Here is a 25342-nt window from a genome sequence, read left to right on the forward strand (position 1 = left end):
CAATTGTCCCTTAGTTTATTGCCCATTACCCCATTCCATTAAATGAGAAGTTAACCATATTGTAAAAATACGGCAAATGCAAATTGCTTAAGTATGATACAGCAACGACTCTCTTAAACATTTTGTTATGTGCAAAAGGAGTGACGATAGGGGCAATACGACTTTAATATTATGTTTTTTTCTTATTTCGGCCAAATGATACTTTAAATCATGGTCTGGCTTTCTTTTAGATATTATTGAATCGATAAAAAGTAAATAGATTTACAGATATTATATTCGAAATGTAGTATTACTGGAACGGTGTTATGAATTATATACAGACGTTTATCACATACCTATTGTTTAATCTCTACTCTAGATCTTTATCTCAATATAACAGCATTAAAAGTCATTAACCACTGCGCATTGCAATGAAAATTAATGTACATCCTTCTTGCCGACCTGTTCTTCTCTTGGTAGCAGAATTTGTACAATAGAAAAGAACACCGTATTGTCATGTTTACGAATCTCAGCATTTACAACTTCTTGACTGTTCTTGAACCACAATCAAAGGCTTGTCGAGCTAAACATAAGGGCTTAGTAGTCTTTAATTACCATCGTCGGATGTTCATATCCATCATTTTGGATATCAAAGTAACAACACAATAATAAACAAATCAAATGCTTTTTTTTTCTTGAAACAAACAGTGTTTCTATCCTACACACATTGTTAATGTTATTTACAATTATACCTCATGACAAACCAAAATGTCGGTATGTCTAACGCTCAGTTACTTTTAGTTTTCCTGTGGTTTCTGTTATTTGACATTGTATTGGACATGAGAGCAAGGTTTTCAGTTTGCATTCAATTTGAACGAAGTTAATATGTTTATTGGTATGAAAGTAAGTTACTATGATAGCTCAGATATTTTTATAGTAGTTTCCTCTGATATTATGTTGTTTGAACGGTGTTTTAACACATATACATACATACATACATACATACATGTTTACACACATTCCACACATTTCAAATATATTTAGGTTAGGTATGATATGCGAAGTTTTTAGCCACATCCTGCAGATTTGTTAGAATTAGGTACATAAGTACTAGGTTATCTTTCTTTGTACTATAATTACAGAAAATGTACGTTGTCAAACAAGCACATTGTGTATATATTTCTGTTTAAGTTGACACTGTAACACCAGAAAGCGTGATTTTGGTGATAGAATAGTCTTAACTTTTTCTGAAACGAAATTTGCCCCATTACATGTGACCAGCAATTATCCCTAGTTTGAAAATTCATTTAAGAATCTGAGTGGTTTGGTTTTTTTTTTTAAATATCATTCGAAATTTGAAGCTGGGGCTTAGTCAGCTGATAATATGTATAAACAATGCACATGTCACATTTTCCAATGTACGAAGTTAAAAAGCCTATAACTCTTGAACAAATAATATACAAACAATGGTTTGAATAAAATATGTTAAACCTAAAGGTGATTACAGAATACATAAACTCATATCTTCTTGAGTTAGGATTTATTATCAACTCATATCTTCTTGAGTTAGGATTTATTATCAACTCTGAAGCAACAAAACAAGCAAAAGAAGAAAAAAAATGGAGACTGTTATTATAAAGGCTAAAGTGAAACAAACTAAATCCTGTTTTCCGTTGCTAGATCAGTTGATTGTAGAACTTAATCTCCCATTACTATCGGCTGAACCTCGATTATAGATTATAATATGTTCAACATCTCATAGGATGCTCTGCTTGGTGAACATACCGTCATGTCGGTTTCATATTAAGTGAACAAAATTGGGTTTATAGTAACAAAGATGGGACAAAATTAACTTTCTATTATTTACAACAGTCTCATGTTCTCAGCTATGGTTTTTGTAAATGATATTTTTGACATTGCCCGTTTTCATTTATTCTCAGTAATTGTTGATTTGTTTACTGTTTTGAGGATGGTTAAGAAATATCAATTATTATAAAATGCTTATAATAAGGAAGTGTTCAAATTAATGGAGAACATAAATTTTAACCCGGGTTTTATAGGGGTGTATTCTGTGCGTTTTCTTTGTCAACTGTTATGCTTTCTTTGTTGTGTACAGTTTGTCTTTGATGATTAATTCAATAAAATGTTACTTAAATCAAAGAGTGTAATGGGTTTCTGGTTTGGCTAGAATCAAATTCAAAATGATAGAATCAGGCAGGGGAACATATTGATTTGACACAGGGTACTATAATCTTATTTTTACATTGGGAAGTAAAAGTCATAGGCAAAAAAATACAACAATTAAAAGATTTTATCCTGTAACCCCAAATATGTAGTCAAATAGCCTCGTGTTCATCATATAATCCTTTCTAAGACCCATTGTTTTTACTAAATTTCAATTCAAGGTTCATCGTGTAAAGGCTGTTTATTATAGTGTTCCTTCCAAGGTCGCATTGTAAATCAGGTTTATTGAACTGGGCTATATACCAGTTTAATAAAAGAGAATTCCGAAAATTCTAAGTTGATCATTTTAAACTTACATAAATGCGCACGCACATTTTGCGGGATGTGGCAAGAATTCTGGGTCACGATTCTTACTGCTAGTCGTCGTCGGATCTTTTTAGGCATTAACTGTACTGCGATACCGCAAGCTATTCACCAAAGGGGAGAAATGGACTACTAACAGTTAGAACTTGCCTGTTTTAATATACTATGTTATCTAATTGGGTTTTCTTCACTTCCTTGTTATTCAGGCATTCAAGGAGTGATACGAATATGAGACGATTTATTTGGTAAGCGTGCACCCTCGTTCTCTCTTGTTAAACCAAACGGAATTTTCAAGATTCATTTTTTACCAGTTGAGGACAGATTTGTTCAGATTCCCATCTCCGGCATTCTGTTATTTTTTGCCAGATCTCAACTATTTAGTGCACTGTGGCCGTTTTTCTACCAATCAATTGTGTTGTCTTCTACTTAGGAACTATTCTTGGATTAATTTGTTCTGGCAAGATATCGAAATAATCTTGTAGAAAAATGCAATTTTATATTTTACATGAAGGTTCCGTCCAAGTTTATACATTCAAAGCATATGTGTTGTGTTTTCGTGTACCTTTGAGAAACTGGATGTTCAAAAATTTATCTTTTTTATTAAAAAATTGTTTTACTCATCATCTTAGCTGTAGTACTGTATATTTTTAAATCGTTTTATTAAAACCTTGTTTTACTCATCATCTTAGCTAAAGTGCTATATATTTTAAAAAGATCTTATTTCCACTGGAAAGTGAATTATAGAAAGCATAAGTGGTACTCGTATTATTCGATGAAACATTTTGAAAAAAAATGACAAAGATAATTCTTGATTTTCATATGTGTAAAAATGATCAACCTCATTGTTTTCGAGGTCTCCGTAATTCTACACAATGCCTTCAACACTTTTCCACCAAAAAAATCGGTCTATCAAGTATATATAATAACCGTGTGTTGCTATTTATCTTGTTGTTACGCTTACTGAATTCAATGAGGTTCATAAAAACTTTCAACAAGAATTATTTTAATCTAAAGAAGAAATATTTTTGTGTTATTTCATTCCACACCATAATGCAAGTTTACAATTATACGACGTAGTTGATATTAATACTGATGAGTTTTATCACTATTGTTAGCCTCGTACTACTTATCGACCACTGTTAATAAATGAAATAAGGAAAAACGAGCAAAAACGATAATGTATATGTCTTTTTTTGCATATTTACAATGTGTTGATTGCTATCAGATTAACTCTTTTAAGATATAAGGAAAGTAATTGTCAATGCTTGTCATCGACCCAGAAGATCGGTTGATTTTTTCCACTACGTGTCTATGATACAGAAACCACTTCTCTTGATACTGTTACATAATCAAGGGAACCAAGTTTCTAGTGGACATTAAAGAAATGTAATCCAGGGACAAAGACCAGACATGAAAAAAAGGACACACACAAGATAGAACATTAAAGAACCAAAAGGATACATACAAAATAACAAAAGCAAATGAGCAACTCGAACTCCACTAAAAACTTGGAGAATGGATCAGGTGAACAAACATGGTAAGCATTCTCTGCTTTTCTAGAAACATCCGCCGAGTTGATCAGAAAAGTGTCAAGTCCACTGTAGACGAAAAGTAGCAATACTAAAGGTACCAAATTGATGAACCAGTATTTATTCAATAACTGTGCAATGTTTTTGGGTACATTATAATGAGAAGCACGTGAAGGTATTTTTTTAACTTTCATGCCTTTGCATTATTTTTAACTTGAACCATACTAAATAAATTGTGTTAAGTCTAAAGTCGAACAGTTTTACGTCTACTGTTCCTACAGAAGGAAGAAAAGGATGATTGTATTGATAAAATTTTAATCGGATTCCGACCATTATCAATGCGATCGGAATATTTGAAATGCACTTCAATCATAATATACTTAGTGAATATCAGCACAATCTGACATTGCACTTTACACGTTATTGCAAAATTTTACATTCCACTTGTTATTAAGGGTTGGGAAGTCAGAATTGTATAAAATAGGATTTTAAAGATTAATTTTATATACGAGTTCTCAATTATAGTTACATAGACTGGTCGATGTATGCATATTATATCTCAATCCTATCTGCTTAGACAAAGTAAAAGGCCATTATCTGTCTGTACCTTATCATATTGCTATCTTTATACATTTATTTTTTAAACCCCAATCAAGGTTGTACAGAACAGAATCATGTTAAGTAAAGATTCAAGAATTAATTTGGAAGTTCACTTGTCCACCAATATGTCGACTACGAGGACATGAATTATTCCATTCGTTACATTTTTTTCTACTGTATAGTATGTACTTGATATAGTGATACAAGTTAAGTGGCAGATAGTTTTACAAGAGGTCATGTACGTTTACGTTGTATCTGGTCCATACTTCCAGTTTGTCATGTGGAACGAATTGCTCATTTAAATTTTATGCGTGCTTTTCTGTTTGTAGCTGGTATTTTTAATTCTATTTGTTCATTGATTTATGTAATTTTCAGTTGGTTCAATTTGTAATTTACTATTGATGCAATAATCATTTAGAACTTTTAAAAAAAAACTATTTATAAACTTTTTATGAGCAACTCGGCGGGTGTTTCTAGAAAAGCAGAGGACGCTTACCCTACCGGTGCACCTGGTCCATGCTCCCAGTTTTTAGTGGAGTCCGAGTTGCTCATTTGCTTTTGTTACTTTGTATGACTTTAGTTACTTTATGTTCTTTGTTGTGTATGTCTGTATTCCATGTCTGGTCTTTGTCCCTGGATTATATTCTTTTGATCTTTTTGATTAACGTTGGTTCCCTTGATTCTTTAATATACTCGTACTGATCTTAACTGTTACCAATGTCTTATGATGTAAACATATATTAATTGACTGATTCTTACGCCAATGATAGACACTGTAAATGTTGACTACCTTCACAAAGAAAAGAACTAAAACAAATATGTTTGTAATAATACTCAAGGTAATGCATATATCTTGTTTTCTGCATGTTATGAGTTTAATGATTGTTTCCTGATTATCTGCATCTCTTTTAAGATTGTTCAAATAAGACAAAGACCAGGAAGTTGCGCTTTTAGTCAATAAAATATACAACGAATGTTCTCGGTTTTCTTTTGTCTTATCCCCATGTCTTTACTTTCGACTTTTGATATGTATATTTTTGTACTTAATTTCACTGTAAAAAAGTTCCTTTACATTAGTTTTGAACGAATGTATAATATTTTAGAAATAATTGGAAAGTTAAGACTAATAAGCTATTCTTAAGTTCTTTTTTATCGTCATCGTAAAGCGGTTATGGTCTTTCAATGGTTTGATAGGATTTGTAAGTCTTGTTCTAGTTTCTTTTTCCTATACGGAATTTCCTACGTAGAACGTATCGAAATCCGGAGATCGTTCTGCATTTTATTGTTTACTTCCGCTATCTGGAAAACGCTGCATTACAATGCAAAATCGTCTATTTATTACTTTCTAAACATTTGTATTATGCAGAAATTGATATTCGTTCATTTTTCATCGGTGTTTTTGCACAGAAATATGTATTGCTTTTAGTACTGATCTCAACGCTCTATAAATTACAAAAATCCATGTATTTGAATGGTAGATTAGGACCCATTAATAAAGCAAATAGGAATATAAAAAATGGCGGATGATTAGGTTAGTTCATAATCAAAAGTAAATATTTTGCGGAATCATTTTGGCATTTTGAGAAAAACGCGCCAAAATTAGCACCCCGCCAAAATTATGGGCTATCCGGTACTTCATATACACGTTGGTTTTTACAGTCTTTTCAAACAGCAAAAATATTCACGGTGATCACAAGATCCCCATACGGCATCATTTATCCACATGGGTAACATATGAAGTTATATAAAGAACATGATGATGACATTATACTCTGCACAATTAAATCAACATCTAACTAATTATTCAAATTCAAAATGAAACTGAAATTCCAATCAATAGAATTTGTTAACTCATCTGTATAAATCGTTACATTGCATTTTTCTATATGCATGACAGAGGTTTTCTGAACATTGTACATTGATGCCAACTCAGTCCACAATTTTGATGTACAAGAACGCCCTTATAGTAAACAAAAATGATGTGGTCGATTAATCAAAAAAAAAAAAAAAAAATTAAAAAAAAATAAATGACACAAACATGTATGAATATGTGTATAAATTTATTTCACCAACAATGATTCAAAAGTATGTGAAAACATCCATTTCTACAATTCACTTTATAACAACAATACAATAACAGCTAAAACAGCTATGAAATATCTTTTAAAGCTCATTAACCCCGAAAAACAGATAAAAAGACATGTGTGAGTACAAAAACGTTCAGAAAAAAAACAAAAAAACAAAAAACAAAAAACAAAACAAAACAAAAAAAAACAACAAAAAAACCCGACAAATATTAAATATGACATATTGATGACTTACCCGTATTTTTTTAATTTTACTCTTATTATAATCATTTAAAGGTACATGTTAATCCAATGGAACAGGTCTTTGATTTTTTCACAAAGGATAAACTTCATACTAAGTTCTTCTAAAGTACCATGAAAATTTATACACCAACTTTTATGATGACAAACTTCTGAATTGGCCTTTCTAACTTGATATTGATCTTTACCATATCAATTTTTGAATTAGAATGCAATTTACGTTTGGTAATCAAGATTTAGTTTAGAAACGAAATATTAAAGAAAAAAATAAATCAAATAATAAGTAAATTGTATTGGAATAAATTGTGATTAACATTATAAATAAAAAAAAATGTTAAGTTGTAATTGTAGTAGGTCATGACATATAATACCCATTTCGCGAGGCTTGTCGGCATTGTAATGCGATGTGCTGTTTAAAATGACAAAGATAGTAAATGATTTGAATTAAATTCACTTTTGGGAAATTTTACGAGTTGGTGATAACTTTAAGCAATCGTTGATCAAATTAAACAAAATAAATCAATATAGAAGTATTTTTTCTAAAGTCAACAGTATAAACAATATAAATAAATGAATTTGTCATTTAAGCAATTGTCGATCTAATTCAACAAATTCTTTTAAACAGAATAAGATTTATTTACAAGGGCCGAGTAAAGAAATCGAAGAATGCCTCGGGCAAACAAACCGCTTCACAGCAAGAAGCGAATAACAGTAGTCTCAAATGCTTTCTTTACACGTTCAAAATTGTGCAATAAACGATTTCAAAATTACAATGTTCACACTAAATGCGTTTCCTGGCGGGTTTTTCGAAAGCTTTTGTCCGAAACGTATGAAATGTTAACCTAGTATACGTATTTACAGTTTTAATTGGAATACTAAAGATTTGTTATACGAATATCGCATTCTATTTATTAAGTTGTTTTGGCACAATATTTGAGCCCCGTTGAAAAAAAGCAGTGGAAAAAAGATGTATCAACTGGGGTCTTTCTCACATACAAATCGTCTTGTAACCGCACAGTTAACGTCATTCCATTGGTATTGACCTCTTCCATAAAACGCCATACAGTGCTGCTCTGTTCCACCATTCCCATTATCTGGTTGATTAGGTGGGTACCAATCATGAAATTGTCCACTCCCGGGAAGATTAATAGGTTGATTTGTATGGTCCCAGATAAAAGTTCCCTCTGTTACAAGATCTGAACCTCCCATCCAGAAATCTACACTCCCTAAAATATTTTACTAAGAATTTATTACTATATTTTTTTAAGGAGGTCAATTCTTATCTATCAATTTACATACGTTCATATGGTTTATTGCCTTTGCTGTAATGTTGCCTGGGATTATCATTTGTATCTTTGATGACAACAACTCGACTGTCATTAAGACTACAAGACTGGCTTCATTGACCCTTTCAAAATTAATTCAATAATAAATTAAAGATATCAATTGTTTGACGAAGTAATAATGTTTTGACAACTTAGAGCAGGGTAATGCACACTTGTCTAAGACGAGTGAACATCAAGCCAAACATCTATTTGAATAAGTCAAAGTGATTTTTACCATAGTTGACCCCGAATTATATCATATTTTATCTACCCTATTTATGCAATCTTGCAGTATTCCAAATTTAAAAATACGTATAACACTGAGGCTTCATTCCTTGCATTGCATATGGTAGAACCTCGCGGTGATGGATTTGGCTTCCTCTTTCGATAGTTTTGGTTTTGAGTACTTCTTGTATAAAACTAATATTTTGATTATGATCTTTCTACATATTTGATTTTAATGCTGCTGGTGAGAGGTAACTCCTTGAAACACGTGTACAGCATATCGAAATTTACAATGCATAAAACTGGTATCTTTTGTATTGAAGTGATGTCACAATATGACAATCGAATGAATCATGCAAGTCGTGACAATTTTTGACTATATCCAAAGACTGCACTCAAATTCTAGGGTTAAATAGAAGAAATTGGTATTTAATTCGTCCCTATTGTTTTTTATTGTTTTTTTTTTATCGTTTTTGTTTTTGTTTGTATGTTTTTGTTTGTGTGCTTTTTTTTTTTTTTTTGGAAAAATGGGAAATAATTTATTTTTGTATCTATATAGAAAGAGAATTGTTTATTTTTAAAATTATTGTGTTTCTATGTAACTGGATTGAGTTATACAATTAAAATTGACAGAGTTATAAATATCAGATCCAGATATTTACAAATCGGACCCTAATCTAGGGTCCAAAATTAGTTAATTAATCATATTATTATGCAAATTAATATTTTACGATTCTATGAAGGCATTCAAAATTTTATTTCAAAAGTTTTCAATCTCAGTTTGAATTAATCAATCTGAAATGCATTAGAAGTACGTGCATAAACACAATAGTGTCGAAAATTTTATTACGAAATTATCCAATGATACATTATTAATATGACATGATATGGCAAAGTCCGTTGTGGGTTTGTTATGTTCTATGATTTTTAGATATTGGAGTTTCCCTTTATTGTTCGCTGCTTTATTGTTCGCTAGCTTGATTGGGCTTGTTGTCCGCTAGCTTGAGCTTGGTGAATGAATCAACAAATTCCATTCGGACTCGTTAAAGCAGAGAAATGGAAGGAAAATATGATTTCCAAATGACACTCATAAAAATAACCGTTTTCATTTACTTAAAGGAATATTTTCAATAGTACCCTTAGTAGTAAATGTACTATACATTGAACGTTAAAATCTAAAACATCACCGAAGCAAACTATCAATAAGACAGTCCACATATAACATGTGAAAACTAAACGGAAAATGTGAGTCACGGAGTCCACACGAAGTTCGAATACTAGATGAACAGATAGAATATGTTTCCTACACTTTTATACAAAGATTCCCCATGAAATATATGAGTTAAAGGTTACTCTTGATACCCCCGCAGAATATTGGTGTCGCTAAAAGCCAAAAACCTAATTATGATTCACCTATATAAAGAAGCGTCAAAATATTAATTGCCTGTGACAAGTAGTTGCAGAGAAAATTGGTATGAAAAACGTGTGACCGACAGACTGACAGATAAGCGTAAAACGTTGTAAGAGACTCATTTGTAAATTTGAATCTTTAACATTAAATATCAAAGTGATGATAAAACGGTTATTTAAGAATTGGCTATGATCAAAATTTTGTTTATTGAAAAATAACATAAATTTTCCATGTGCATATTGCTTATTGCGCGAAGTGCAATAAACAAAATATGCACATGGAATATTTATGTTAAATTAATTAAAATTAATATTAATTTTAAAACATATTTTTATCTTTAAACATGAGAAAAATAGCTCTGAATTTAACTGAATAGGGGCGTGTCAATATTTTTTTTATCCATTGAGATATAACAAAACTATTTTAACCAATCAGATTACAGTATTTATCTCAAATTAATTTATAAAGAGTTAATACAATTATCGAAGAAAATCAAGAGAAAAGAACTGTTGGTAATGAAATACACTGGCAGCATAGATTACAGACTATAGAATTAAATCTCATAGCAGTGAACCTGTCTGTCTTGATAAGAATAGTTATAAAGTATGATGTAAGAAACAATGATATGTTGTATAATTAAGATGGATACGCTAGGGATGTATACCCAACCCGCCATTACAAGATGTATTAGCGTTGAGTCCACTTCCTTATCATCATCATCATCAATTATTATAAACTAGATTGGTACAGTTGCTTATTGTGGACGATGTTATATTAATATTTATAAAGTAATCAGTCGCAAGACGATTCGTTCTATGATCTGTTGTTAATTGATTCCACTATTGTTGCGATTCAATTGAAATGATTAATAACTTCTTCCGGATGGTAAAGACTTCAAACCTAGAGTTTTGAGGTAAAATCCGTAGATAATTTTTACATTGAAAAATATGCAGATACTTGGATCTGCAAATTCACTTCCCACAAGATAACCTAAGGACAATTTAGAGATTTCAAAAATGAATTATAATGCAAATTCTGATATTTTTTCTACTTTTTATCATAATATCAATGAAACCAATTTACAATAATTTTAAACAATTGTTTTCTGAAAACTAAATTTGTCTTTTCAACTCCCAATTAACTTAATTACCTAATAATGACCCATTAAAGAGCTAAGTAGTGCATTTTTCTCAATCAAAGTTAGCATTAAAAAAAAACAATGAATGTGGTCCTATGCAATATTAACATACCATATACTGCAATATACTCTTTTAATACTTCATTTTCTTCAGTAGACTCTATAACTGTCAGATATCCACCTTGTTGGGTACATATGCTCTAAATAAACAAATATATTTATCTTTTATAAAGACCCGAAAGTTTCATTTTCATCAAAATATATTATCGTGAATATAGAGTAATCAAGGTTATAGCGGTAATCAAAAGAATGTAATCCAGGGACAAAGACCAGACATGGAAAACAGACATACACAACAAAGAACATAAAGTAACCAAAACCGTACATGAAAGAAACAAAAGTAAATGAGCAACTCGGACTCCACTAAAAACTAGGAGCATGGACCAAGTGCACCGGTAGTGTAAGCGTCCTCTGCTTTTCTAGAAACGCCCGCCGAGTTGCTCATAAAAGTCAAATCCGGGGTAGACAAACGAGGAAAGGAAAACTATGACCCGTTGAATAAATCTGTTTTCATGGTGCTGATGGATACACCATAACGATCCATGAGTTCATGATGACGACCATAAAACTTCTTTAGTGATGACTTCAATCTTGTAGCAACATAACATTAAAGTTAATCGAGGTACATTCTTGGAATGTTACATATCATTTTACTTTTGTTTTTGAAGTGTGCTTCTATGAATGGATTGTTATCAGTATCGGTTGATATTTAACAAGCAGGTTTCGAATTCTACGAATTTTGCTCTGATCCTGATTTATTTCACAATACGTCGATCGTAACTTGTGACGTCAAATAAAACAGAGCATTGTGACGTCATAAGTTACGATTAGTTTTACACTTCTACCTTTTTTCGTCATTGGTAAAAAAAATGGGAAAATCAAGGGAACCAGGATTCGAATGGTAACCAAAATTAGCATATTCCACAAATGACGACTAAACCAGGTAAATAGCATAATTACTCATAACAAAAAGCATAAAATAACCAAAATAACACATACATAGCAACGAAAGTTAATGAACAACCCGGACTTCAATGAAACTGGGTTTATAGACCAGATGCACTGGCAGGGAAAGTATCTTGTGCTTTTACATTTCAATACATGAAAGAACAAAATAGATGTTGGACATGATACCAACTAATTGAGTTCTGAATGTAAGACATTTTTATGTCTTAGTTATTATGAAAAGTACCGTAAACATCCTTCGAACAAACGCACCATATATTTTGTGCTTCGTTTGTTATGTTTGTGAACTATCCCAGAAAATTAAAACTAACAGTGCATGTAATTGAAGGACTTTTCCTCAGATAATTAATACTATGGCAAAATAATATTGAGTATCAGTCTTTCTAAAAATCAGACAGAAAGTGATTTATGTTTTTTCTTCACCACGAATGACTTCATCATTGGCAGTGTCTGAATTTTATGAGGACTGGTACTTAAAAATGGATGTTTCAGTCTATGCTTTTGTTGGTACATACGGAATTTAAAAAAAAGACATTTTACAACATGAATTCATAGTAATCTAGAAACTTCCTTGTCTTGTCGAAATTGTACAGATAGTAACTATGTAGAATTATTCTGTCGTGTACAATTCTAGATCTATGAAACATTTAGAATTAATGAGAATAATCGATTAATCATTTAGTTACAATAGTGAGTTCACTTCAGTCTCATGTGCTCGTGTAAATGTGTTAATTGCGACAATGGTTATAATACAGTTGAATTCGACTTTGTCTCGCAAAAGTGAACGGATGTGTTGAATTTTAGTGTAACACATATTCAGAAATGTATCCTTTTCTGTTAAAAGTGTCAAATAATTCATTTCCCTAGAAATTATTTCATTTTGGCGAATTAATCCAAAAAAGAGTCCATTTTAACCAGTCTACAAGTCATGCACAGTATTTTGTATTTCCTGATAAGCTATCAGGAAAATGTGTTTGAACCCGGGGCTATTTTTTGTATTTAGTTTAGTGTCACCAAATCTTTGCTTCAGACAATGCACTAATACTAAATAATTTCATTAACCAAAATTACACCTTCAAATTTTTAAGTTCGAAAATAGCCCTTATGAGATCGCAATATCGATATATACATAGCATTACTATGACTGATACTAAACCGAATTTTATTTTGATGCAAAGGCTAAGCTAGGGTTATGTTGGGAAGATAACATGTCTGAACAATCTTCTTTAAGTATAATTGACGAAAATATATTTGCGAATACAACAGCCATTTACGTATTACTGATTAACTATTCAGGTAGAATGCTAAATGGAAAGTGAATGATTTCGTTTTCAACCATAATTGTTCAAACAAGACTGTTAACAGTGTATCGATTTAAAGAGGAGAGAAGGAAAGAAAACACTCTCAACAATAAGTTATTTGACAAACGTCTATAGAAACGCATACGACTAAGTCCAATTAATTGATGTTTCTTACTTATCTTCATTTTTTTATTTATCTATTCACAATAAACTATTTTTGGTATTTATAATAATCATATAAATTCATTTTATTTAATTTTAATCGAACGCATAGAATACATTTAATAGTGATAAGACATGAAGTATTGTCTCGTGGGAAATTAACCCGGGTCATTTATCATAAAGGTTGACTGATATATATTGTGTGTTTTTTTCTTAATTAATGAATGAAACTGAATAAATGCAATTGTTTAATCAAATTAAATTATTCAAAGATAAACTCTTATCAGCATTTTATTCTTAACTCATTTAATGTTTAAAGTTATATTTTGCTTCCAACAGCAATTGATCTGAAAGGAATTCTTTCGTTTCTTTTCATACACTAAAATAAGTTGAACACAAATATGCTGGGTCTTTGAATCGTATATAAAAGTGATATTTCTAACCAAAACTGTTTAGAATCCATGTAACCGATGATAACACAAAATTCTTTGCCGGGGCAAAGAAACAGTGAATTCCTTCGTTGTGGTAAAAATTATCCGTCCAACTTCTTAAATTGCATTGAAACATAATTTATGTTTTTTACTTTCAATAATTAAAACATTTCAGTAATGAGGAGTTTAAATCATTTGTCAATTGAGATTATCAAATTTTAATTTTACTTGTGATCATGTTTAATTCTTATTTTTACCTTTAAAAATGGTGAAATAGTTTAATTCAAGAATGGGCTGGAGGAGAATCGGTTTCTCTTATGGAAATAGAATTACTGCCCATTGGTTAAAAGCCACGTGCATTTTTATTCACCAGCTTAGAATGGGAGAAAGTATTTCCAATATGTATGTAGCCTTGTATACCAAAAGTATATGATTCAATATTTGAAAATATCTAGGTGTAAAAAGAAAACAGGATATGCTATTTTTGACTTTTTTTTTTATCTTACCTTCAACATAGCCCCATTCAACCCATATAAACCTCTCTTGTGTGCTCTCGAATAATATAGATGTCTTGGAGATGCTATGGAAAGCGATTAAGTGTTTTGAATTTTCCTTTATAACGAAACGAAAACGAAACGAAAGAGTAACAGGTTTTAGGTGTGTATTTTAGATGTTCACGTGTAAACTGATTTGTTGTGTTGTGGTAGTGTTACTGAGTAAAACCAAAAAGTATTCATGAACAAGCGTTACTTATTTCATAATACTACCTTTGCTTCTGTCCAAACAACTCTAGTGTTATCTGGTGGTGTGAATTTATAACAGCCTGTTCCTAATTGTACCCATTGAGGATCACATTGTACCTGGTTCGTCGATTCCGTAGTATATAGTTGTTGTATCGTTAATTCTGTTGATGCATGCGATTTTTGTGTCGTTAACACTGTTGAATAATGTGTCGTTGACTCCGTCGAAGTGGTAAATTGTAATGTCGTCGTATGGTCAGTTGAAAATGATGTTCTGTTATTTAAATAATCTAAAATGTACAATTTCGCATTTTAATCTATCGTTTTCTAAAAATGGATGATAAATTCCCACTGCGCTGACTTAACTTTCTTTTAATTGCATAATGTTCGTTCATAATATGATAAAAATATAATAAAATGTTAGTATATGATGTTCTTTCAGTCAACTTTATTCATTTGGTTATCTTTGAATGTTTATGCAAGGCCTCTGTGCGATTAAATGGTAGAGTTTTGCAGTATTTTAAATATTAGTGTTTGTAAGGAATCTAAACGACAGTATTTTATCTCAATACAATATTCAATATAAGTGTTTTTATTTTTTTTCAAATGTCCCGAAGAATCCTAAATTAAACAAGCAGTTATACAAAAAGCAGAAACTATAACATGAATAATTAAATTCAAAACCTTGATAACAAAGTTGGTCGCAGCATTGACGATAATGTACAGTACTTCATTCTCTCCAATATTTCAAAAAATAATTTAAAAGTATTGCCAATTCGAATTTAGGAGAATTTTATCTAATAATTTCCACTTAATTAATAAAAGTATGCCTTACATAAATATTTTATTAAATAAAATCAGAAGCTTTTAGGTCTTGAAAGTTTTAGTTTACCTACCTTTATTTATATAGTAAACAGTTTTAGCTAACTTCATGCAATTCGAGGAATGATATAGAACGGTATTGTGAAGCTGACAGACCCCGTTACTGTTGAAGAAAAACGAACGACAATGTATTTGTGCCGCACAATATGAGGAACATCTAAATTTACTCCATGTATTATTTTGTGCTTCCAAAATTCCATCAATGCACAAAAAGTCATCAAAGACATTTTCCTTTTTATAATTAGTTTCTAAAATATTATTTCCATATATAGCGGTTGTAACATAAGTTACCACAATCCACGATCCATACCAAGGCATTTTATCTATTATAAAATAGCTTTGCAAGTTTTTCCAGCTATTTTAAATGTCATTGCGTCAATGAATGCAGTTTCTGTTTGTTTTGACTGCTCGAATGAAAATCAAATGATCGATACGATTTCGAAGTATGTTACAGAGTTGTGACAAGTTATCAAGTAACGTTAGTGTTTGCTATGATTCGAACCGAAAAGAATGAATTCCATTATCATCATTTCAAGCTCAACATCGCAAAAAGCCGATATATTTTGCAAAATGTTTGGATGTGATTAAACCGGAAATTAATTTTTCATGTCATCACTTTAAGGATTATAATTGAATTTTATTTTACTTTTTTTATTATTTTTATTATTTTTTTTTTTTTTTATTTTTAAAGCGTTGTAATTGCACATGTGTAGTTAACGATTTTTGTGATCATTAATTCTGTCTTTTACCCTATTAAAAAGTCCGACATTTTGATAGGGTAAAAGACATAATACTAGACGGAAGAAAACCAAGGTGACATGTAAAAAGGGTAGGCATGCATGCAATAGCAAAATATAAGCATGAATATGTTTTCCCATTTCTCTACGACCGTGGCCATCCTTGCCGCTTTGAAAGAATAAAGAAAGATTACAAAGCTTACATATGGCAAAAGAAAAATACATCTACGAGTCTATTACTTCTTATTTGACATCTAAGATATCGCTTTTCTACATTTACTCCTTTCTGTTTTGAAGTTATTTTTGGCTTACAAGGTGTGCTATAATACCATAGTTATCATTGTTGGCTTGCAAGGTGTGCTATAATACCATGGTTATCATTTTTGGCTTACAAGGTATGCTATAACACCATGGTTATCATTGTTGCCATAACCATTGCATTATTGTATATATTGGACCAAAACTTAAGTTTACGACAAAAGTAATATTTTTACATTAAAAGATATAACCTAAACAAAAGATGAAGTTTAGATGAACGCCATTAGAATTTTTTTCTTTGTAAAAATACCTACTAAGTTCTAGTTTCATGACAAGTTTTATAACAGAGAAACGACGAATGGAGTTAATCTGACATTATTGTGGAGTGGAACAACCGCGGCTGTAGAACGAGTGATCATTTTAATCATGAGTTTATTCCTTTTCCAGAAACCTCTGTTTAAAGGGAAAACATATCGTAAAAATAACAATAAAATAGTGAAAAAAAGAACTCACATATGTATATTTTGTGTATGACTTTTTTTTTTTTTTTTTTTCCGTTTAGCGTAAAGATAACTAGGTATTGTTTAATATACAGCAGAAGTAACAGGAAGATGTATAAATGAGGCCTTTAGTTTGTCCGTCAATGTACAATATTCGAGCATTTTTAATTATCACGCTATTATAAATTCATATCTGGCCGTCTTTAGCACCTTTAATATTTTTACGTACAAATTATAATATTTGCATCATATTAATCGTTAATAATTTTACGCATGTTTATAAATCGCTTAACCAGGTCGGAAGTTCTACTATATAAGGATATTGTGCATGTTTACTACAAGTTGTTCTCACGTGCTTGCATATAAATCATGGATACATTTTAAATTGATCTCTCCGCCTAAAAACTTCCAATGTTATTTTCTTTCTGTCATAGAGTACTAAGTGTACAGTGTAAAGCAGTATTTCCATGAACCCATTCGTCGTCTGTAAGACTAGCATCAGAAAAATTTTTCATAGAAAATATGTGATTGGGTATTACTTAAAACCCAAGTATTGTGAAATCATATTTCCATATTATAATGTGTGCACAGAATATGATATAAACCATTTATGTCTTTGAAAAAAGTGGAATTGGGACTAGAACATAACTGAAAATCTGAACAGCATCTTATTACATTTCGCGTGTGGCCAACTGTCAGTGCAGTTGTAGTAGTGGACGATAGTATTTGAAATGATTGTGTATTTGAAAAAAAAAACAAAACGCGTGAACATAGTACATTGTTTTGTGCCTTATTTGGCTACAGAGGCGTGGTATTCGTTTGCACGTCAGAATTCCAGTGGTCTCGATCTGTTAGCGGTTCATGAAGGAACAACCCCAAAGCCGAGTTAACCGTATAGCATGGTCAAAATGAAAAGCATCATTGCAATAAATTTTAATATCTTATCGACTCCATTACAAATAAAGACTTGAATTTTTGTCAAACCATTTTTAGTTTAGGAATAACTGAACCGAAGACTACGACCAATCTACGTTAATGACGTCATAGTACCAAATTATTTGATAAAGAATGACGTATGTTGTCACAAAAAAATCATTCAGAAAGCTTAAAAAAGACAAATTAACACATTGTCATTACCAAATGAAACTCTTAAGAAACTACAGTACCAATACCTAATTTAAACAGTATTCATATTTTTGTTAGTCAATCCTCAAAGACTTTTGTTCGAAAGAAAACCCTTATAGTTTTTACATATGTATGTAAATTTTCTAATTATCAATATTTTAATTAAATTTTATTAATGCAATTTCAAGGACTATAAATGCGAAAACTTATATTGAATAAAACAGAACAAATAAATCCTTCGGCAACTCTTTCCACTTGTTTTATCTGATCAATAAAATCTCGGAAAATATCTTAAAAGTGGTTAGCTTTCACGGTCAATACGTTCGTGCTGATTTAATGTGAGTATCGCACTAACAAATCCATTACTATAGATCCCAAATATACATTTTGGCGGTTTGTACCCAAATTGAAGGTTTTCTAAATCCTATTTACCAACATATGGTTAAATTAATACTTGTAGAATTTATTTTCTTGGCAAGGCCTATTATACTTAGAGAGAATTCGAGGGAAACACGTTTATTTGTGAAGCAACTGTTAAAAATACCAATTGCGATCATATATGGCAAATTCGTTTAATTGTATGATGACGATGCAAAGGTATATGATGCTTCTATTCCAATAAGTTATCTCACAAATTCATTTGAACAATACAATTATTTTTTAATTTTCTTTTGTTTCTAATTTTGGTTTGTTTGTTTTTGGTACACACTGTAAGGTATTTGGTTATCTGGATACAATTTTAATTGATTTGCAACACGTTTTCTGATTGATGGACAATTCTTAGTAACCTGGTTTTCTGATTGATGGGCAATCCTGAGTAACCTGGTGGATGGGCAATCACAAGTAACCTGGTTTTGTGCTGTGTCGTCATTATCGTCGATAAGTACGCAGTCTACGATTTAAATAGTCCAAAATGGTTTCATTCTCAAACTTATATTAACGAAATAAAACTGCAAACTATAAACATAACTTGCTTTTTATATATGTTGAAAGAAAATTGTGTTTGGACTAGAAGATAATTATAGAAGAGTGTTTGCGATAAATAAATATTCATTAGAACAGACGTCATAGTCTTATCACTGCTTTCGTAAATGTTAGATACCTTTACCTTGAGTATTTAGTAAAACTGTCAAATCAATTGTATCCCCTTTTTAAAACAAGACAAAATGCTTTTTTTTTCAGACGCAGTCGGTATAGTTTCGCTTTTCGACCTTTGACCTTAAAGACGCTATTCCGTAGACATGCAAGTCACCTGATCACAATTCTGTTTCATTATTGGCAAAATACTGATACTTAGGGGCGTTCGAACAAACTATATCGAAAATTGAAATTGCGTGCCATGTGTTATTTTCTGAATGCAATGTAGAAAGTTAAAAGAACAAATTATACTGCGTCGGCTATCTGTTTTTAAAGGTAGTTCTTGTTTGTTTGTTTGTATTTAGTCATACGCTTAACCAGAGTTTTGATGTAATATTCCACAGAAGCAATAGACCGCAGGTAGGTATGTCACAATACTATTGTGATTCTCCTGAAATATAAATGTGCGTTTTTAGACTTTTGTTGAATTTGAAGTCTGGCTGACACTTGTATATATATAAATGACTCAAAGAGTACAATAGGGTCGATGACTTAATGATACAACACTTTTCTATTCATTTGCTTTGACTTAAAATTCAGTACCTGTTTTATTTTTACTTTATTTTTATTTTATTTTTAAATGTACTAATAGATCATTTCTATGATGCACCAATTAAATTCTAATTCTGTCTTCAAAATAAGAAGCTGATCCACTATCTGGCAATTACTGCAAGATATGACAAACATGTTTTGTAATATTCCATCTACGTTGATTAACCAAAACAGTCTTTGATAAAACTCATGACTAAAATTGAATTTACGTAAACCAAAACGATACTCCATAGATGCTAACCGGTTTAAACGTACTTGCCTTTCCTATGCATCGTACCATTTGAGCAATAAAACTTGTATCTCTACCCTAACGATTTATTTTTATTTCAACATATTCACTTTGCTACGTTTTCTTTTGATAAATGTCATCCAATGCCATAGCGATTATATAGGAAGAGTACCCGTATTTTCTATAGGTTTAACTTCAACCTTTGATAATTGATGCCATATATTCTCTCAGTGATGCAATGTAAGTATTTTGTTTTAAAAGATGATTATTGCAATTTTTTTATTATGACATTTCTGTGTCAAAGTTAACTTAAATGCAAAAACTAATAGTTTAATAAATATATTGCATTGTTATGAAACCTTTTCCAAATCAGCAATTTACAAACTGTAATTAAGAATGAATAAGAATAATCTTAATTGTAATTGCAACTATAGTTATTATATTTTCTAAAGTTGTGAATTTCAAAAGATATTGGAGGAACTGGGATGATTCGTGAAAATTTGTGGCAATTTTTTGAATGAAACATTGTGTCATCAGTAATATTGTTTAGATTTTAGTTATAAAGATAAGTAATTTGATTCCAGAATTGCAGTTAAAATAAAAAAAAAAACAAAGATTAAAATATTCATGATCCGGGGGACAAAGATTAGATAAGAGACATTACACTATACATAACACAAATTTATCAAAAGAACATATAAACTAAAGAATAAGTAACTCAGAAACCAATATACACTAAAAAAAAGAAATAGAGACCAAATGCACCAGTGGGGTAAACCACTTTTCTTTTCTAGTAAACCCTCCGAGATATTAATACGATGTCAAAGCCGGGTTAAAACAAATTAGGGAAAGTAAGGTATTGCGCGAACTAGTCTGCCATCATTTAACAGATGGTCACATTTCTCTGACCGAACGACTTTTGAAGTGATGACTTATGGTTGATATCTACCTCATTCGTGCTCAGTTGAGGCATAAAACTAGTTTCAAAGTATTAAAAGACAGTCGACACCGTAAAAACTTAAATAAATTTCCGGAATGTGTTTTCAAAGTATATTTTATAGGAACATCTATAAATCAAGTTATCAGATACACATAAAAGTTTTACAGCTTTCCTTTCAAAAACGACGTATCCTACAGAAAGTAGGATTTCATGATTGCCTTCAAAAATTTATTTGCGACAGAAGTTCATATTATACTGCTGGTAACACTCAACTATTTAATGAATTGTTTTAAACTATTGTCTCATTTGACTTCACATGTTTTAGTTATGTAATTATTGTATTGTGTTACGATATCCACGGCATAATCTTTAAGTTATTTCTCTTAAGAACTCGAATTGAAATACTTTCTGATCATGGATATCGAAACTTAACCTTACAGATGAAATTGTCATTGAATTTGCTTTCATTAAAGATTTAATTTACCATACCTTTCACTTTGTTTCTGACCCCACCTCACCATTATACAGACTTCTTGTCGTTATTTTAGATATTGGTTTCCGCAGACTCTTTAAACCAGTTTGTGTGAAAAGTCAAGATGAAGAAAAACGATCATTTCTTCCACTACCGTTTGTCTACAAATGTATAAATGCAATTAATTTGGCTTACATCCTCCATCACAATTTTTCCATATTTCAAAGACAAATCCATACCAATTATTTCATATTCATATACTTCACCCATTGCATCAAAAATTTTCAATTATAAAAGGCTATGGTAGAACCTCGAGATTGAGGACTTCAAGGCTAAACCACCTGACTGTTCTTGCAAGAGCTCTCCATTCAAATATGGTCCTTCTGGTCACGTCGTTACGGAAGATTTAATAATCATCAAAAACGAATCTCTGCTTAATATCTAAAATTTCTAAAGGTCCCAAGTACCGTGAACCACGCTCCATAAATTTGCATTATAACTTTAAAGTTCTTATGGATGCCGTGGAGGACTATGCAAGAAAAAGGATAAAACGAGAACAAGAAGACATTTATTCTCTGTCAGAGTGGTTAAAGGCCGTTAGGTCTTTAATTTTGAAACGGAAGTTTTAAGTAGGTCAATGAGTGCCAAGGCTACATCAGTTATCAAAGACCAAGATATAGCAAAAACTTTGTCTACTATACAGGAAAAGTATGTTGTCGTACCAGCAGACAAAGCCCAAAACAACATTTTTTGTCTGTAAAACGTTTTACATCCAATGTTTATTATCAGCGGTAGACGTAGAAAATAATAGCAGTGATAAGACCTATACTGCTACCACTCTCTCCAAAGAAGAGATTGTGGAAAACCATAAATCTGTGCTATGCCCTTTTGGTCTTTTTACCAAAGACAATGATTGTGATTTCCGTCTATGTACTGGATTCCTAAACTCTACAAGAATCCATGCAAACAACGTATCATAGCTGGATCTGCAAAATGTACCACCAAATCTTTTTCAAAACTGTTAAATTCTATACTCACAACTGTCAAAGAGGGTCTGCAGTCCTACCACAACACTCCCGTAGTGGTATTAATTCAATGTGGATCCTGAAAAATTCGACAGATCTTTTGGAGACTATCAATTCAAGACTATTATCGGAATATAATAGCATTAAAACCTATGATTTTTCAACACTGTATACTTCTTTTCCCCATACTCAGTTAAACATCCCGACTTAAAAACATTATATATCGTTGTTTTTCCAAAAAAGATGGTACACCTAGATACAAATATATATTTCTTGGTAGAGATTCCTCATACTTTGCAAGAAATTATTCCAAATCATCTTCCAAATATACAGAAGATGTTTAAAAAATGCTGGAATTTTTAATCGACAACATATTTGTCCAGTGTGGTGGACGTTTTTTTAACAAACGATCAGCATTCCAATGGGAACAAATTTGGCTCCTTTACTTGCTGACCTATTCCTTCACTCTTATGAGGCTGACTTTATAGCTGATTTGATCCGAAAGAAAGAATATCGTTTGGCTAGATCCTTTAATCTCAGTTTCCGCTATATAAATGACGTATTTTCTTTAAACAATCCTAATTTTGGGGATTTGATACATCGCATCTACCCCAAAGAGCTTGAGATAAAGGATACTACAGACACTGTAAGGTCAGCCTCATATCTTGACCTACACTTAGAAATCGATGGTAAAGGAAAACTATTGACTAAACTTTACGACAAACGTGATGACTTTTCATTCAGAATTGTCAACTTTTCTTTCATCTGTGGCAACATCCCTTCAGCACCTGCGCATGGAGTGTTCATATCACAACTCATACGTTATGCCAGAGCTTGCCGAAACTACGACTATTTGTATCGCGCTAGAACTCTAATAAATAAGCTTCTGGAACACGGTTATGTTCCTAAGATTGAAGTCATCACTACAGAAGTTTTATGGTCGTCATCATGAACTCGGTGGATCGTTGTAGTGTATCCATCTGCACCATGAGAACTGATTTATTCAACGGGTCATAGTTTTCCTTTCCTCGTTTGTCTACCCCGGACTTGACTTTTTATGAGCAACTCGGCGGGTGTTTCTAGAAAAACAGAGGACGCTTACCCTACCGGTGCACCTGGTTCATGCTCCCAGTTTTTAGTGGAGTACGAGTTGCTCATTTGCTTTTTTTTAACTTTGTATGTATGATTTTAGTTACTTTATGTTCTTTGCTGTGTATGTCTGTTTTCCATGTCTGGTCTTTGTCCCTGGATTACATTCTTTTGATTACCGCTATAACCTTGGTTCCCTTGATTACTCTTACTATATTTCATCCCCTATAACTTGTATTACAGTTATAGCACCTGAAAAAAAACGATATCTCATTTAATTCCGTTCTTTCTAATCAATTATAATTCTAGTCCGGAACGCGTATTTGATATCACTGGATTGTCTTATGCAGTTTTAATTTGTGAATAAATAAAAGATTAATTTTGATACGTTAGATAAACCCGATATATAGGACAAAGTCATGTCACGATTTTTAAACTTTGCTACAATTAAAGAATCAATGATTACAAAAGGTTATTTCCACATAGTAGTATAAAGCCTGTCGTGTTAAATAAGTGTTTATTAAAATCTCTTTTGTTAATTAATTGTGGAAACTAGCTGTTCCTGGCATACTGGAGAAACAAAATAAGATAAACATATGCTGATTTCTGACATTTGTAATGGAAAGTTGTTCACTGCTCTTGGATTAAGATTTATTCTTACATTAAACAGGTAAAAGACTAAAAATCCATTTCATCAGTGTGCACCAATTTTGTACCGGAAGTCATACAAAGAACGCGTATTTCTTTTTTTCACTTAATATGCTTAATTACAATTAAAATAAATAAGTCAATTTCAACAATTTAATTGCAGATATAACAAAGTCTTTTCCAGTGTATTTTCCTACCAAAAATATTCATAAATGCTATAAGATAGAGTCGTGTCTTTGAAAAAAAGTATGTCCATGGAATTCTTATTTTGCTTATACCTGATCTGATAAAGGTTAATGCATAGCATTTATCTTATAACTATTAGCGATTATTTGAGTCAATTAAAGCGATAGAAAAAAATCAATTAGTAACTCGTGGCCACAAGTTATTTTTACAACTATCTTGAGGTACATTTTGTACAATATGTCTAGTGATTGCGTGTTTGTTTTTATATACACGTACTTAAATTTTAGATACAATATAATTGCTGAAAAAGTTCTTACAATTATAAGGGCCCTGTAGGTTATCGGCGGGAGACCTATTGTTTTCGGCCTTTTCCGTCCGTCAAAAAATTGAATCCCATTTACAATTTTAGTAGCTTTTGGAAATCAGCAATGAAACTGGATATGATGGGTGTGTCACGAAAAAGAACGAATCCTGAAGTTATAAAAACTTGGCACAAAAAACTTAATAATAGAATATGGGTACCCCTATACCAAACGTCCAAATAGCATGCCCCCTATTTAACCTTATTTGTTATGGAGCTTAAAGGTGAAACGTGGCATAACTATTAACGGTTATTAAATAGTGTGTCGCTCACAAGATCGAATCCTTTTGGTTAAAAATCCAGTGTTTTATTCGTCTTAAGCCCCCTCTTAAAATACATCACGCCTTTTTCTTAAAATAAATGCACGAGGAACCTTATGGTCTTCATTACTTTATACGAAATCGTGGTCATGTACTCAATCGTGGCCACGATATACTAATAGTTTATTGACACATCTTGT

The 25342-nt window shown here is 31.5% G+C and overlaps 1 protein-coding gene across 1 annotated transcript; it reads right to left on the reverse strand.

The window, feature by feature from the left end:
• Window positions 1-6309: 6309 nt before the first annotated feature.
• On the reverse strand, window positions 6310-16356 carry LOC148627461 (uncharacterized). Its single transcript, XM_088564667.1, has 4 exons — window positions 15638-16356; window positions 14769-15031; window positions 11194-11281; window positions 6310-8208 (listed from the first exon to the last, which is right to left on the reverse strand). The coding sequence occupies exons 1-4, from the start codon at window positions 15939-15941 to the stop codon at window positions 7955-7957; spliced, it is 909 nt and encodes a 302-aa protein (XP_088420793.1). The 5' UTR covers window positions 15942-16356; the 3' UTR covers window positions 6310-7954.
• Window positions 16357-25342: the final 8986 nt, after the last annotated feature.

This window comes from Perna viridis, chromosome 1 (assembly GCF_037379345.1).
Source record: "Perna viridis isolate PV_CMFRI_1.1 ecotype Kerala chromosome 1, ASM3737934v1, whole genome shotgun sequence".
In the NCBI taxonomy this organism is placed as follows: Eukaryota; Metazoa; Mollusca; class Bivalvia; order Mytilida; family Mytilidae; genus Perna; species Perna viridis.